General features: G+C 40.9%; 1 protein-coding gene across 1 annotated transcript in view; it reads left to right on the forward strand.

The window, feature by feature from the left end:
- Positions 1-12,401, forward strand: part of ptdss2 (phosphatidylserine synthase 2) — a 48,644-nt gene extending 36,243 nt beyond the window's left edge. The window contains exons 11-12 of the mRNA XM_003214853.4: positions 7,454-7,639; positions 10,174-12,401. Coding sequence (XP_003214901.2) covers positions 7,454-7,639; positions 10,174-10,324 — 337 coding nt within the window. The 3' untranslated portion in view covers positions 10,325-12,401. The remainder of the gene's footprint in view (positions 1-7,453; positions 7,640-10,173) is intronic.
- The last annotated feature ends 5,143 nt before the right edge of the window (positions 12,402-17,544 follow it).

Consider the following 17,544-nt stretch of genomic DNA (forward strand, 5'->3'; position numbering starts at 1 on the left):
ATAACTTTCTTTTTATAAAGGCATATTTACTCTTTAATCTGAAGAGTCTCTGTTTTACCATCCCATGCAATTTTTTCTGATTCTTTGCCAATCATATGCAGTCATCATCCTACTGAGACAATATTCTTTGGATCTAATTGAAGAGGGCTGCAGTTCACAGAAACTTATGCCAAATTATTTGTTAGTCTTTAAGGTGCCCATATTATTGCAACAGAGTTGTGTAACTATTTCCTCTCCTCTGGCTTAGTGCCTCTTAAAATAAGAGCCAAGCAAATTTGGTGATTAGACAAGAAAGATATTATGCCAGAGCAAAGATGCTTATTGAATTCTCCGCAAAAATACTTTAAAAATTGCAACATGCATTTATGCTGATGAAACACAACACTAAAACTAACTTTGGTATGTTTTTAAAGGGATTCTGTAAGTTAATTTGGGATTTTGCCTTCAAGGGGTAATTTTTTAAAACTAATTCTCACTCAAGTTAAGAGTGTGCAAGTTAGAATGTTGAAACGTGTCGCACTTAGAGGTACTTGTTCCCTGCTTTCCTAATTAGCATATGAGGTAACAGAGATCAGCCGTGTACTTATTTTTTCCTTTACTGATTCAAGTCATCTTCCTGAGATTGCTTCTCTTCAACTATACTTGAAAAAGGTATATTCCACTTTGCCCTAGAGTTTATTTTGTGGTTTGTTTGGGGAAGAGGAGGAGACTTCAGTTAGTCCTGTAGTATGTCTCTCCTATTCACCTGGACAAGGCTTTTCCAGAGTTTATCACTTCTCTGTCAGTAAGGAACATCTAGTTTATAGCATGAAAAGTGTGCCTTAAAAGTGCTCTTGATATAAAAAAGCTCCTATTACCTCTACCAACAACCTTGCTTCCCTTCCTAGGCAAAATATTGGAAATCCTGCTCAATGACAGAATATCCATGTCAGATTAGTTTCCTAATTAGTTTCCAGGCGTTCCTAGACGCCTGGATAGTGACCCTCTGGTCAACCCTGGACACGCGAACGTGACATCAGACCAGATAGCTCACCAGCTAATTCAGAATGGGAAAACCAACTGCAGCAGAATAAAGATGAAAATCAACAGGGTGCCAGAACTTGAAACCCACCAGTTGTCTTCTCCTCTAAACCTGAAAGAACTCAGAGAAGCCATCAAGCGATGTAAGACTGGTAAAGCACCTGGCCTAGATGACCTGATGATGGAGCAAATCAAACACTTGGGGGCCAAAGCTGAAAACTGGCTTTTGAAATTCTACAATCAATGCCTGGCACACCAACAGATCCCAGAGCATGGAGGAAAACTAAGATAATTGCCATCTTAAAACCTGGTAAAGATGCCTCCAATGCCAGGAACTATCGACCAATCTCCCTCTTATGTCATCTATATAAAGTCTATGAGAGGATGCTATTAAATCGACTAGGACCTGTTATCGAACCCAAGCTTATTGCACAACAAGCAGGTTTCAGACCAGGGAAAAACTGTACAGGTCAAATTCTTCATCTGACTGAACATATCGAGGAAGGCTACGAGAAAGGCTGCATCACGGGAACAGTTTTTGTGGACCTTACGGCAGCCTATGACACGGTGCAACATAGAAAAATGCTGCATAAAGTCTACCATATCACCCGGGACTTTGACTTTACAAAAACTTTCCAGACCCTCTTAGAAAACCGCAGCTTCTATGTGGAGTTTCAGGGCCAGAAAAGCAGATGGAGGAGGCAAAAGAATGGTTTACCCCAAGGCAGCGTCCTTGCACCGACCTTATTTAATATCTTCACGAACGATCAGCCACAACCACCACTCACAAAGAGCTTTATATATGCTGATGACCTTGGCCTTACAACACAAGCAAAAGATTTTGAAACAGTTGAAAAGCAACTCACCAATGCCTTGAAAGATCTCTCCAGCTACTACAAAGAGAACCACCTGAAGCCGAACCCTGCCAAGACACAAGTGTGTGCTTTCCACCTACGTAACCGCGAAGCCAACAGGAAACTGAAAGTTACTTGGGAAGGCCAAGAGCTCGAACACTGTTTCCATCCTAAATACCTTGGTGTCACCTTAGACCGAACACTAACATATAGGAAACACTGCATGAACACCAAGCACAAAGTAGCTGCACGCAATAACATCCTGCGGAAACTGACTGGCAGCGCATGGGGAGCAGACCCACAAGTAGTAAGAACATCAGCCCTGGCCTTGTCTTTCTCAACTGCAGAGTATGCCTGTCCTGTTTGGCACAAGTCTGCCCATGCAAAGCAGGTGGACATAGCACTGAATGAAACATGCAGAATCATCACGGGATGCCTTAAACCTACACCTGTTGATAAACTCTACAAGTTAGCTGGCATTGCCCCTCCTGACGTGCGACGGGAAGTTGCTGCTAACGGTGAGAGAAAAAAGGTTGAACATTGTGAAAGCCACCCACTGCATGGCTATCACCCTCCTCCCACCAGACTCAAATCAAGGAAGGGCTTCATGAGAACCACCACTCCTCTTGATGTTCCCCCAGCAACAGCAAGGGTGTCCCTCTGGGCAGCTAAACCTGGCAATTCTAACTGGATGGCCCCCCAAGAGGGTCTTCCTCCAGGGGCAAACCAAGAATGGGCAACTTGGAAGTCCCTGAACAGATTCAGAAGTGGAGTGGGCAGATCAAAAGACAACTTGGCAAGGTGGCACTACCTGGAGGAATCCTCCACCTTGTGTGACTGTGGAGCTGAACAAACAACTCAGCATATGTATGCTTGCCCACAATGCCCTGCCTCATGCACGGAGGAGGAGTTGTTTAAAGCTACAGACAATGCGGTTGCTGTTGCCCGCTTTTGGTCCAAAACTATTTAGTTGCTTGTGATTTCTTTTCTTTTCTATTTTATTTCCATTATTTGAAATGTATTTGCTGTACCATTGCTTTTGACACGAAATAAAAAAAAAATTAGTTTCCTGCATTTTCATTTGCAAGGAGACTCTATATTCATCCCTGTTGTAAGCAGGATCCCATGAAACTGACCACAGAAAGTTATGTCAAGCGCCTGCATTGTGGTATCTGCTAAGATTACCATACTCCGAGGAGTAAGTTCATGGTGCCATTTGGCAAATGTGATGTGAATATGAACTTGATGATCCCTTTGAAGATCTTTACCACTTAGGGTTGCTGAAATGGTTGGCTTTTTCCTTTTCACCCTTGCTGCTTTTTAGAAGAAGTTACTCTGAAACTAATCCAATCTGTGGTCTTCCACCGCTTCTGAATATTTCAAAAGTACTCTCAGGACTGGTACGAAGTTGCTTCAAATGATCAATCTTGGCTGCAATCAAGATTTTTTTTTAATGCTTCTAACATTATTTTAGCTTACAGATTATTCCTGAGTTGTCATGCAGTGGAAATCTCCAAGCATTCAAGCTTACAGTCAGCATATGAACAGACTGATCAGTACAGCTGTTTTATTTTTGTTGACTATAGGACAGTTTGTGGACTATAAGCAGTAGCACTAATATAACATGCTTTGCTAACAGATAAAATATCTGTGCAATCAAATTCCATGCTTTTCTGCTTTTTCTCAAATTAATGCTTTTCTTTCTAAATACATATATTGGAAGAGAAAGGAAATTAGTAGTTCTAGCAATACAGTTCCACAACCAGCTTGTCAACTTTTGGAGAAGTGATAGTGGAAAATACATTAAATATTACCTAACTTAATATAATAAGAAATATTATAATTATCATATTCCAGGGATATTTTTTCTCAACCTCAGAAAGGTCTAGGAGGCAAACAAAAATGTTGGCCACCATCATGTTATATTTTCAGTTTAGATGAGAGAATCCTGCCATTTCTAATACCGAAATCAGGTACAAAGTATTTTCTGGACAGAGTTTTTACATGGCTGAGTACTAAAATAAGCTTTTATAAGGTCTTTCCTTCCCTTCCCATGGTTTTCAGTAAATGTCTGTTGATTTCCATAAGTAGAGCAAGAAAGTTGTAGGTTCTGGCATCCCCTTTACACCTGTTATTTTTTGTTTTTCCCCCTTAGGCAGGCGCACTGACACAGCCATGTCCACTTTTTCACTTAAACAGATTTTAAGTCCTCTTTGCTGCCATGCTGCTGTTCATCCCTGCCTTTAATAGTTCTCTCATGCTCTTATCTACAGCTATCATGATAAAGTTTCACTTTGCCATTTGTGATATTCTAACAGATGGAGCTTGGGAAGGATTAGTATTGAATTGAGAAGATAGGGGAAATATTGATGTCATTTCCTCCCATTTATATCAATGATGTACTCCTAAGAAGAAAATCCATTTTAAGCAAAAGGACGGGAGGAGGTAGAATCCAAAGTAATCAGATTGTGTTTTGGGAATGTTAGGCCTATCCAAGTCCTGCTAGAAATAGGTTTGCTAGCCGGGAGTGGGCACTGAGATTATTTGGTCTCGTTATCTCTTCAAAACACTTTTTGGAACCTGACAAGGTTTGTGGGGAAAAGCTGGGACCCATAGAAACCCACCTCCCTGATGCAAGGCCTAAAAGGATTAAACATGAGGGTAAATCAGGATAAGAGGATATGATCCAAAGGTAGTGATACTCTAAAGAATACATCCTGATCATTGAGATGCTTAGCATAGTACTTTATCTCTATTTTTGGTGATGAGGACAAATGAGAATGTTTTGTTCAGATTTTGAATAATAGTCAGGTTGCTGCTTTGGATGGAAGATTGCCAAGTTGAAGACAGTAAAATAAGATAAGGAGACTTTTGGGATCTTTAGAGCTTCTTCCTTCCTTTGGGGTGTTGAGTGTTTACAGTGTTGTGCTGAACAATGTTTTATTTTAGAAAAATGCTTGGGCATGGTTTTCCTAATTGCCTTCTAAGCTAAACAAAGGATTTCTACTGAAATCTGACCTCAGAAATTCTCTTGAAGCTTTCATTCTCCTCCACTGTGTAACTTACTTGTTGCAAGCTGTTAAGAGTTGTTTACTTCATAAACAACTTTAGATAGGTACAATTATTCCCTCTTGGCCTGCTTGTGACACATTGTTCTCTAGATTCTGTGGAATGGTTTTTGCATTGGGCTTGTTTGAAAAAATATATATTTAGTGCAGGCCCATTCAGTGATTTAATTTTCTTACATTTCTACAGTTGTATATAAATGAACTTTTCACTGAGATAAACTAGTGTTGTCAAAGCTGGTTGGTAATTGCTTTCCTATATTTAAAAGCAGGTTTTCAATAGTCTTGCTTCCGCTCATGCTTCATGTAAGCTATGACATATCTCTTCTCATATATGTAAATAGATAGAGTTTATTGTGTACGAGTGGAACATCCCTCATCCAAAATGCTTTTAGGTTAGCTAGATAAATTTAGGATCTTCAACCGGAGAGTGCCAAACTACAATTCCAGGTCAAAGTGGAATCATAGTGCTATAATGGTATACTTTAGTATGAAAGGGTTCTAGGAAAGAAAATCTAATGCAAGACATTGGTTGGCTGGTTCGCATTCAACTTTCACTAAGTCCTGTTCTACAGAATTAACGTTTGATAGTCTAAAATACAGTTGGATATTACAATACAGTGAAGATTTCTAAAAGGGTCCAGCTTCTTAAAATAGACCTGAGGATCATCAGATCCTTGACAGGGCTCTGTAGGTGTTAACCCTTGCAAGGTGAGTTTACAAAGGGATTTGTGAAGTTGTATAGTTAGGACAGAATTGCAACCCCTTCAACATCCAGAAAAGAGATTTGCAGTGGGATAAGTACATCTTACATCATTGTAACTCACCTACAGGTTACCAGATATTGTTTCCACAATTCAGCTTTGTAGATTTTTGTGAGAAATGTGTGTGTCTACAGCAACAGATACTAGATATAAGTCTTTATTGAAGAAACAGATGCTCAGAGATGTTACGCTTGATGAATCTTGGTACAGTCTCTGTCAAAGACAGAACGCCACAAGATCAAAGATAACAGAGTTTATTGGATAACAGAACTCAAAATGCCCGTAAAATACAAGGGCCAGGCAGTATTAGCCTTTAAAAGCAAAAAGGGGCAAGGAAAAACGTTCAAAAGATAAACCGGATTAAACCGGAGTTTAATCCGGGTAAAAACAAAACAGCTTGCTTCAGCCTGGGGATAAACAAAACAGAAGCCGGGGAACAAAGTGTTCAAAAGAATGCAATTAATTGGCAGCAGATTCCTCTCTGCTGCCAGCACTGTGCTTTGAGTAACTTGAGTCACTCCTCCACACAGCAGGCAAGATTTCCAATACACACAGATCAGCCGAGGATTGAAGCAGTAGAGTAGACCCAGTTCCTTTCCGTAGTTCAAGCCAGAAGCAGACGTTTGTAGTTTCACCAAGTCCGAGTAGGGGGAAGTCAAGCCGTGGTCAGTTCAGTCCGAAATCCAAAGCAGGAGATGGCGTCCGTCAAGAAGACGACAGAAGGTCAAAGCTAATGAGATTAAGCACAAGTTTGCACAAACAAAAGCCCACACAATTCCTCCCGCCGTCTGACCCCAAATTCCAAAACAACTTACGTATCAGCACACGAAAACACACCAGTCTTCAGGAAAGCGTCCCACACAGATCCCAAGCGTTCGTCCAGATTACCTTGCCCAACGCAATTTGCAATTGCTCCCAAGCCTCATTTTATGCCAGTTACAAATCCTCATCACTATCAGCTGCCCTCCTTAACCCGGGCGTTTCCTCATCACTTTCCTCATCAGAGCTGGAACACCTCTGACTACGCCCCACAGCATCCCCAGCTGTGGATCCCGTCCCATCCCTCCAGCTTGTCCATGGGTCTAATCCTGAAGGTCCCCATTCATCTTCCATCCCATCATTGCCAGTGGCACCCAATTCCTCCCTCACCCGAGTCCAATCCATCTCATCCTCCTCCGAGCTAACCAGCCCCTCCTCCATTCTCTCCGTAAACCCCTCAAAAGACTCTTCGTCAGATGGTGCTGCAAAGATATCTCGCAGTCTCTTTCTTTCTCGCTCCTCGAGAGTATCTGACTCTCGAGGAGTCTTACGCCCACGTCTGCCAGTAACAGAGCCATGAGGCTCAATCATAACAGTCTCTATTATGGACATGGTCATTTTATGGCAAAATATGTTTTTATGTTGTTCAAAAGGGGAAATTGTTTATAAATATTCATGTGTATACTATTCACTTCAGCAAGATAGTTTTATTGTTATACACTAAGTTGAATCTTGGGCACCGTGATCATAGTGTCTGATAGTGGCAAGAGCATTACAATATCCTTTATTATCACCACCAGGGTGTAACTTAAAGACAAAAAATACCATGTTGATAGCATTGGCTATACATATTGAACTATATCAATATAATTAAATTTGTTTGCAAAACTTCAGAAATACTGTGTATTCTGTATCTGCCTTGTAAATATGGTTTGGAATTTAGAAATGTATGTACCCATATACTAAAGCAATTTTTTTGTTGTTGTTGCAGGAAGTTCCACAAGAAACTGGGTCAGCAGGCATGGCTGGTTGCTGCTATCACAGCTACAGAGTTCCTTATTGTAGTGAAATATGATCCCTACACTTTAACATTGTCACTTCCTTTTTACATTACTCAGTGCTGGATCCTTGGAATCATCCTTGTACTTACATGGACAGTGTGGCGCTTCTTCATTCGGTAAGCAAGAACTAAATTTCCAGCTGAGTTACTTAGATCTTCAATCAGGTAGTGGAGTTCTTATTTTTCCCCACAAAGGGTTAGCTTGTAAATATGCTATAGAAATGTGCTATCAAAAGATGAAAACTTGGAGCACTCCAGGATTTTGACTCAGGGGGGAAATTTTTGAACCTAGACCATTATGGCAGAGGAAGCTGGTTTTCAAATAGGGATTGTAATTTATTGGTAAACATTTCAGAACAAATTGAAAGAGAACTGTTTTCCGTGTGCAAGCTGTTATGAAAGAAGCACACAGGGTTGCTTTTGTCCAGTTGCTTCCTAGAAAGCAGCGAGAAACAGTAACAAACGCATGCCTCTAGCCTGAATGTCCTTTTGTCTGAAGCTGCCTTGCCAAGAAGCATATTCTCCTTGCTGAAGTTGGAAAGCCAGCAAAACAGAATCCCTGTGTAATGTCTTCAAAGTAGACTTCTGTGCTACAAGATTCCATATTGAATGATGTGCTCCAGTTGGCAGGATTGGTCCTTTCTAAGTTCCTCTGTCATTGCCTTCCTAAGAAAGAAAGATGGTAGATCAGGAAGAGAAGCAGCATTTAATTCTGCCACATTTGGTCTGCCAATCCAACACGGGGAAGCTTACTGTTGCTTTGCATTCTGCGCTTTTGCCTCTTGGCTCAGTGCTGAGTGACAGAAAAAGAGGTTCAGGCCAGCCCCACTATGTTTATCTGAGCAAATCAAGAAATAAATGTGTGTACAATGAGTCCTTGGTATCCACTGGGATCTGGTTTCAGGTCCCTCCATGAATACCAAAATCCATGGATGCTCAGGCCCTGTTACATATGGTGGTGTAGCAAAATGGCATCTCTTATATAAAATGGCAAAAGCAAGGTACACCTTTTGGAATTTAAAAAAATAAACAAGGCATGGAAGTTTGAATCTGTGGGTGCAGAATGTGTGGATACGGAGGGCCAACCATCTGTTTCCATTCTGTCTTTTCTTTCTGTTCCCTACATGCAAGTACTTTTTCCCTTTTTGCCTTGCCAAACTTAAGACCTCTCGCTTGTGGAGAGTAAGAGCTTTATCACACTACTGTGTGTAGTGCTGTCATCTTCTTTTAACTGCCATGGAAACATTCTGTGGAACCCTGGAACTTGGGGTTTAGTGAGACCCCAGCTCTGGCTGAGTATTCAAAACTACACATCCCAAGATTTCAAAAAATAGAAGCATGACAGTTACATTGGAATGGTCATTCTATAATTCTGCCTTATGTATGAGCCCAGTGTTGTCATGAGAGGTAAAGCACAATAAGAGTGTAGTGTGACAAAGTACTTTAATTGCCATCATTATGTAAAATCCTGGGATATGCAGATTAGGTAAGGGCATTTAAGATTCTCAGGAAGAGAGCTGTTGGGCCTTCTCAAACTACAAACCCTAGATTTCAAGATATATTGCCATGGCAGTTAAAGTGGAATAATAGCGCTATAACAGTGTAGCGTGATAGGGGTTTAAGTTAGCAAAAGAGAAAGGTAGTAGTCACAACTGATAAAACAAATGGCTGCTTCTCTTCTCTGAAGACATATAGCGGCTATTAGAGATGTGTGCGATATTTATCGCATTTGTTTCATTCGTATTTCTATTTCATATCGTCCATTCGGATGGCACAAAACAGAAAGACCCCTAATGAAACAAAAACTGTCTTGAAATGAAAGGCAGGCGAGAGCCAATATTGGTTCCAAGCCTGCCTTTCAGATCGATCAGCTGTAGGCCCGGCAGGACCCGGGTGTGTAGGCCCAAAGCCTGCTCCCTTAGGCCCAAAGTTCCCAGGTCTACGGGTGCAGGCTTTGGGCCTAAGCACCCGGGGCTCGCAGGGCCTGCAGCCAATTGCTGAGTAAGGAGTGATCCTTATTTGGCACTGTGCTGTAAGTCCTGCGAGGCCCAGGTGCCTAGGGCCTACGGGGGCAGGCATTGGGCCTATGTGCTTGGGCCCCGCAGGGCCGGGTACTTAGGCCCAAAGCCTGCACCCATAGGCTTAAAGATCCTAGGCCTACGGGTGCAGGCTTTGGGCCTACGCACACAGGCCTGGTTGGGGGTGGGGGGAGGTTGGGGGTGGCTGAGTTGCTCCTTACCAGTGATGGCTGCTGCTGTGGCCTTGGCTGGTGCCTTCCCCTTGCCCTCCAGAAAAAAATGAAACAAAACGAAAAATAGATGTCTGATCTCCCAATTTTGGGAGATCAGACAAAAACAGATCAGGGCCTCAACGAAAGCCGGGACACGAAACAGAACAAGGTAAGTCCCGAAAGCCCATCTCTAGCGGCTATATCATAGCAGTTGGGCTTGGAATAATAAAGTGAGTAAGTTTTTCAAGACTATTGTAACATATAGTCCTGCTTAACTGGTTGATTACAACTGGTTTTGGAGTCTGGGATATAATAACCTCATTCCAAGACCTTGAAAGAATAATAATGAAAGAACAGTGATTATTCCTACTGTTAATAATCACATATTCATAAAATTAATTCTGTTGTGTTTTATTTCTAGTGACATCACCTTACGGTATAAAGAAATAAGACGGCAAAAGCAAGAACATAAATATGAACAAGACAAAGACAAGTGTTTAATAAATGGTGATGGACATACAATACTGACAGATGAGCACACTGAGAATAAACTAGAGGAGAAAAAACTTTGAACCTGGAAGCTAAGAGGGTTATTTTTCTGGACTTGGAAAGTTTAACCCTCTCTAGTTTTGAAACTTTTAATGTTCTCTCGTGTGTGAGAATCCTGTTGAGAAAAGGTGCCACCTGATCTCTTTTGAGGAAGGTGTTTACAACTAATGTTTCAAGCAATGCTCCTTCCACAAGAGAACCTCCACTTAAGTGTATTATAAATGTTTGTGTCATCTTAACAAATAAAGGAGGATCAGGGAGGCTTATGTAGGTGCAAAGGGAATCTAGTAGCCCCAAGTCTGGACAGCTGTTCCTGCTTGGGCCATCATGAACACATTTCCTGGAATAAAAACTGTAAAAAGCAGTTCGTAATTTCTGCTGGAACTACCTGGAGAAGTGTCAATATAATATCCACGTCCTTCTGAGTCATTAGTTAGGGCAATATCCGTAAAATAAATGGTGGGATGCAATTGAAGCATAAGAACAAACTGCGTAACTTGCACAGTATACTATTGCAACAGCCCTTGGAGGTCTTGGGTCTCGCTGCCTCTCCCTCAAGGCAAAGGTGCAGAACCTTGAAACAGCCTGGACATTTTATACCACATCCTGTTGATAACCAAATACCTCTTCGGTTCATCTAGATCCTGGTCATTTCTTTAGGTCAAAACATTTAACTTTGCTGGTCAGTAGCCAAGTCAAGCAAGTGCAGGCTGAAACAGGTAGAAAATCGTTACTCCACCAAAGTTGTGTGTTCATTGCCTTATTCTTCTACCAGTGAGCTGTTGTATGCTCTTGCCTTGATTCCTGGACCACTTCCACCCCCCCACCGCCCCAATTGTGCAAGACAGAGGGTGTCATTCACCAGAACTGTCTTGTTACTTGTAGAGTTAGAATGAGGCAACTCCAGTGGACACAGTCAATCCCCAGAAGGTTGCAGCTGCCACAGACATCTCCTGGGAACCCCTCATCAAAGGATGCTGGCTGTCTCACTTGTCACTTGATCCCAAAACAAATGGTGTCATGTTACAAACATCTCCATAATCACCACTGTCATAGGAATTAATTTCATAATTCATAAAACCAATCCGTTTCCTCTTTGTTAACAAGATGACAGCCTTAAATCCATGGAAATTTGGGGAAATTTGTTTTGAAACAAGCTTTTTTTAAAGCAAGTATAAGCTATAATCCTAGCCCTCTTCTTGCTATTCCTCCCCCACAAGATCTCAGAAATGCTGCTGGTTAAAGCACAATGGCTTTGGCTCCCTTTCATAACAATACTTGAATGGCAAAATAAGTCTGCCTTTGCCTTCTTTCTACAATGACACTAATGTTCTCTTTAAACAATGGATGCTTTCAGCGGGTCAAAAAAATCATGCAAATGACTTTTTGAAGGCTCAGCAAATGAAGCAGGGTGTTTTTTAGCATATAAAATGAAGGTAGAAATTGTGCCCCATGATGATCAATATGAGGAAGGTCATGTGAAGCTTATTCTTGATTTGTGCATAATATACTGCTGCATAGTCACTGAATTGATGATGTGTAAAATTAGGATTTTAAACAAAGAATACTGTGGCTGTAACAAGACATTAACAGACGTCGTAAAAGGGCCAATGCTAAATTGAACTGGTACATAGAATAAGCCTCTCCCCAGAAATGGATGCAGTAGGTTGTCAGAGATTTTCAGGTCCATTTTGTACCTGTCTTGTGAGCTGACTAGAGGTAGTACTAGTGGACCTGTACTAATGTGGCCCCGGTTTTGCAAAGCGTACATAGGCATAGAGTCCTTGTCCGTTTTTGTACGAGTAAATTCTGCTCCTCTTGTAATTTTGTGTTGTAACGTCCTCCATGTAGTTCTGGTGGTAACAAGTGCAATGGGGAGAATTTGAAGGGAATTTTAATTCTTGTTTCTGTTTGAGGAACCAATTGTGTATAATTACAAGTATAAGAGGGGAGAAAAAAACTTTTGTTTCCTAAGTTGAACTTGACCTATTTTCAAAACATTACTTTCCTACTGATTTTTATGATGATTGAAATATTGAGTCTTACAATTACAGTCTGGATAATTGAACAAATGTAATAAAAGGTTGTTTTGCTGGTGTACTCCTGAGTCATGAACTTTGTGGGGAGAGAAGGCTGTTTTCCTTAATTAAAAATGGAATGAAGTGTATTGACCTTGGCAGCACTAGAATTAACTATTCAGAAAGTAAAACAAAACATGTTCACATTGAAAGCAGAGCTGCAGTATCAAAAATGTTAAACCAAACAAGTTTGGCAAACAAGTTTGGCAAAATACGCAGAGAATGTATTATATTGAAATTTGCTCTGGCGTGATAGAGCATTAGCTAATTCTAATATATTATATGCTCGTCAGACCACATTATTTATTTATTTATTTACAGTATTTATTTATAGTATTTATATTCCACCCTTCTCACCCCAAAGGGGACTCAGGGCGGATCACACTGTATATATACACGGCAAACATTCAGTGCCATTAGACATACGACATACAGACATAAACACAAAGGGAATTCAACATTTTCCGGCTTCATGAGGGTATGCTCAATTCTAGCCACAGGGGGAGCTGCTGCTTCATTTTCCACTTATGACACAGAGTCCTTGATGGAGTACTTCCTCATTCCTTCCCACATTCTGCTGGACATTTTTATGGTGTCATAAATTAGTTAAATTAGCCTCCCCACAAAGCGGTACCTAAATTTTCTACTCGACAGATGCAACTGTCTTTCGAGTTGCTTAGGTCAGCAATGAGTTAGGCTATTAACCTGGGCTGGCTTCGAACTCATAACCTCTCAGTCAGTAGTGAGTTACTGCAGCTGGCTACTAACCAGCTACACCATACCCCAGTCCAATTGGAGTACTGTGTTCAGCATCTCATTGTAGTAAGGCTATAGACTAGTTGCAGCAGATTCAGAAAAGGTCAGCAAGGATGATCAGAGGTATGGAGAACAAAACATGAGGAAAGATTAAAGGAGCTGGACTTATTCAGCCTGACAAAAAGAAGACATGGATGACATATGCTCTTAAAAACCTCAAGGGCTTTCACAGGGAAAAAGGTGCATGCATGTTCCTTGCTTCCCTAGAGAATTAGGACCAAATCTAATGGGTTGAAGTTACAGAAAGAATAGATTTCAGTTGAATATTAGAAGGAACCTCTTGATAATAAGAGCAGGTTGGCAGTGGAACCAGTTTGCCTAAGGAGATGGCAGTCTCTTTTCGTGGACATATACAAAAAGAAACTGGATTTGACTAGATTTTTTGCCTTTGAAAGATTGTAACAAGATATAAGATGACTGAAGTATAATGCCTTTAGTTGCCTTTTCCCTTCTTACGGGAATTCAGAAATTTTGAAGCCATGGGAGGGAGTAGGAATAGAAATATTTGAAAATGATGAAGAACATGCTATATTGATATTCTATACAGAATGAAAACCACATTGTTGTTTTAGTAGCATAAACTGTATTTTGATAACTTGGTCTGGCATTTAATGCATGTTTGATATATTAACAGTTTTTCAGAAAAGAATTACAAATTGGGTTGCTTTTAGTTTTCTGGGCTGTTTGGCCATGTTCCAGAAGCATTCTCTCCTGACATTTTATCCACATCAATGGCAGGCACCCTCAGAGGTTTTGAGGTCACAACCACAGACCTCACAACCTCTGAAGGTGCCTGCCATAGATGTGGGTGAAACGTCAGGAGATAATGTTTCTGGAACATGGCCAAACAGCCCAAACAACTCACAGCAACCCAGTGATTCCGGCCATGAACGCCTTCGTCAACACAGAATTACACATTATTTAAAACTTTATTTTCTGTTCTAAATGGAGCTGTGCTATCCTGATATCAAAGGAACACCTGAAGAATAAGAGACCCATTTCCTTTAATTAGAAACAAGCAGCATAAACAAGCAGCAAAAGTACAGTAAAACTATAAGAAATTAGTAGTAGTAGTAAAGCAGGGAAACATTTGTTTCATCTAGTATTTCCACAATCCAAGCAGACATAAAGCATCAGTTCACAATTTAAAAAAAATCAGAAAAAGAAACAGACCAGGAGAAATGTGGAAGTAAATATTTTGACAACATTTTATAAATAGTGTATTCAACATTCTAAATGAAAATATTCTATAATCCAACTTCGTTTCAATTTTTCCAAGACAAAATCAGCTTTGGGAAAAAATAAGGACAACTGTCTCCCTTTCACCATGCCCAATATTTTTCTAAATCTTCACATTTCTAGTGGTGGTTGAGAGACTCGAAACCCTTAACCTCTCACTTGAGTTTTCCCACTTGTCCTTTTGGCTGGGGACGCACTGTGATGTCCTCTCCTTAGCAATCTCCCTTCCACAGTTAAAGGTGCTGCTGGATCTTGTGTTGCAATGCCTAACACGTGGAAGAAGAGTCAGGGAGTACAAAATGAACAGGAGCTGCCTTACTGCTAATATTACCTACTGTGGGTTTTAATTTAGCCACTTGTGTAAGCAAAGGACTACAAGAGCAACCATCTGCTATAGCTATAATCCCCGTAGCTGCTTTTGAATGACTACAGGGGCCCATGTTCACATGGCAGGTTCTTCTTAATACAGAACTTTCACTTCTTCCCTTGAGAGGGATCGATGCCAAATCCACATCTAGTTGTGTAGTCCCAGTTATTAAAGTAACTGCTATATATGGCAATGGTCACATATGTAGTAGTCACTCATATGTGACAACTTGGTTTAATTCTTAACAGATCAAATGCCAGGCATATGTTTTGAAGACACTTTAACAAATACCGTACTTGCATACTGATTTTTCCTGAAGAAGTATGTAAAAATATTTCTTTTTCAAAATAGATTGGGTTGAGGAGGTGTGTGTGTGTGTGTGTGTGTGTGTGCATGTAGCCGGAGGGGGGGCTTGGGGGGCTTCACACCTCCCCCCCCCCCAAATTCTCAGGGTGGTCCATGAGAAGGCCTTACTGGTATTATTTAAACTGTTATGTTTAATCATATCATGATCTAATCACCATGCTCAATATATCCCATATGCATAGGGGTATTGGGATAACCATACAAAAGGTTTGCTAGGATAGATCCTCTCCCACTTAGACTCAGCCCCCCCCCCCCCCGAATCAAAATCCTGGCTACCTATATAATATAGGTAAAGGTTTTCCCCTGACATTAAGTCCAGTCGTGTCCGACTCTGGGGGTTGGTGCTCATCTCCATATCTAAGCTGAAGAGCCGGCGTTGTCCGTAGACACCTCCAAGGTCATGTGGTTGGCATGACTGCATGGAGCACCGTTACCTTCCCACCGGAGCAGTCCCTATTGATCTACTCACATTTGCATGTTTTCGAACTGCTAGGTTGGCAGAAGCTGGGGCTAACAGCAGGCGCTCACTCCACTCCCTGGAATCGAAGTTGCAACCTTTCAGTTGACAATTTCAGCAGCTCAGTGCTTTAACACGCTGTGCCATATATATATATATATATATATATATATATATATATATATATATATATATATATATATTGTGTGTGTGTGTGTGTATCTACACTGAAATCATGAGAATTGCCGTTGGTGTAAGACAGCAGCTCTCTTTGGCAGAGAATGCTAAAGACTTTGTAAAACTACAACTTTCATGATTCCATAACAGTGATCTGTGGCAGTTGAAGTGATCTCAAACTGCATTAAATCTACCGTGTAGATGTACCTGAAATCTCACTCCCTTTTAGAACCTCAAATAAGTTAATGAACTCTTTTTTTTTAAGGGAATCTGTACTGTCTTTTATCATTCTGTTGCAGAGACCATCCTGCATATTGCTGCAATTGAAGAGCAGAACATCTCTGCAGACCACATATGCTGAGGTGGTTCAATTTCTGTGTGACCACAAATCCCACACCAACATTGCAAGCAGCTCATCATAATCCCGGCTTCATTAGCACAGCTGGTTAATTTCAGCTAAGAAACGCTGGCTGGACAGTACATAATCCTCTTAACTTTATTTGTAGAGTTTTATCCTCAATTAGAAAAGAGATACTTGGTGTGAAAAGTTGAAGGAGTTATCTTTCAGAGGCCCCATCTACACTGCCATATAATGCAGTTTGAAGCCACATTATATGGCAGTATAGATATGGCCAGGGTCTATACAAAATATATTAAGAGAAGTCAACACTCAACTGAAATATTTACTACCATAAACAGTGTGGTTGAATGCGAGGTGAAGATTCTATTCATCAATAGATAAATATGCCAAGTGACTTGCCATGGGCTGAAAAGCAAAGGTCTTCTATAGTACTAAGCTTAGGTAAAGGTGTTCCCCTGACATTAAGTCTAGTTATGTCTGATTCTGGGGGTTGGTGCTCATCTCCATTTCTAAACCGAAGAGCCAGCATTGTCCGTGGACACCTCCAAGGTCATGTGGCCGGTATGACTGCCTGGAGCGCCGTTACCGTCTCGCCAGAGCGGTACCTATTGATCTACTCACATTTGCATGTTTTCGAACTGATAGGTTGGCAGAAGCTGGGACTATCAGTGGGAGTTCACTCTGCTCCCCAGATTTGAACTGCTGACCTTTCAGTCAACAAGTTCAGCAGCTCAGCGGTTTAATCTGCTGCGCTACCGGAGGCCTTTCTATAGTACTAGTACTTCAAAAAGTGGGAGCAGGAAGAAGGCAATCTGATACTTTTTTCCAAAGTTTTTGCATTTTGCCAAATTTCTTTTGGATTTACTGGTTGAAAAGACAACTAAGGAATTGACAACCAAAATTTAATTTGAATCAGAGATTATCTGGGCCACAGCCGAGTCTCAACCTTTATGCCAATCTACTAGTAAATAGAAATAAATAAAATGCAAACATGCAAAATGCGTTTTGATAGTTGTGTCCCGCATCCTTTTCTTTCACAAAATCTAGTCTTGGCTAAGTAGAATTCAGCAGCAGAACTAGAACAAACGACTACACTGGGACTGCGGCATCTACGCATCTAATTCTGGTACAGTCCATTAAGCAGTCAGGCTGCAAGTTGCATAAACCGCTGGATTGTTTTCCAGATGACCTAGAAACATTGTCATGCTGTTTCCAACTCATTCGATGATCTCTTCTCTGGAACCATGTCTGAAGATAAGCACAGCTGACATTTCCTTTGAGCAACAAGCCAAGTGCAAAACAATAGGATGTTCTAAAATCTGCTCCATTATACAGTCCACAATTTAATTAATCCTAAAGAAAAAACAAATATTACCAAAAAG

This window comes from Anolis carolinensis, chromosome 1 (assembly GCF_035594765.1).
Source record: "Anolis carolinensis isolate JA03-04 chromosome 1, rAnoCar3.1.pri, whole genome shotgun sequence".
In the NCBI taxonomy this organism is placed as follows: domain Eukaryota; kingdom Metazoa; phylum Chordata; class Lepidosauria; order Squamata; family Dactyloidae; genus Anolis; species Anolis carolinensis.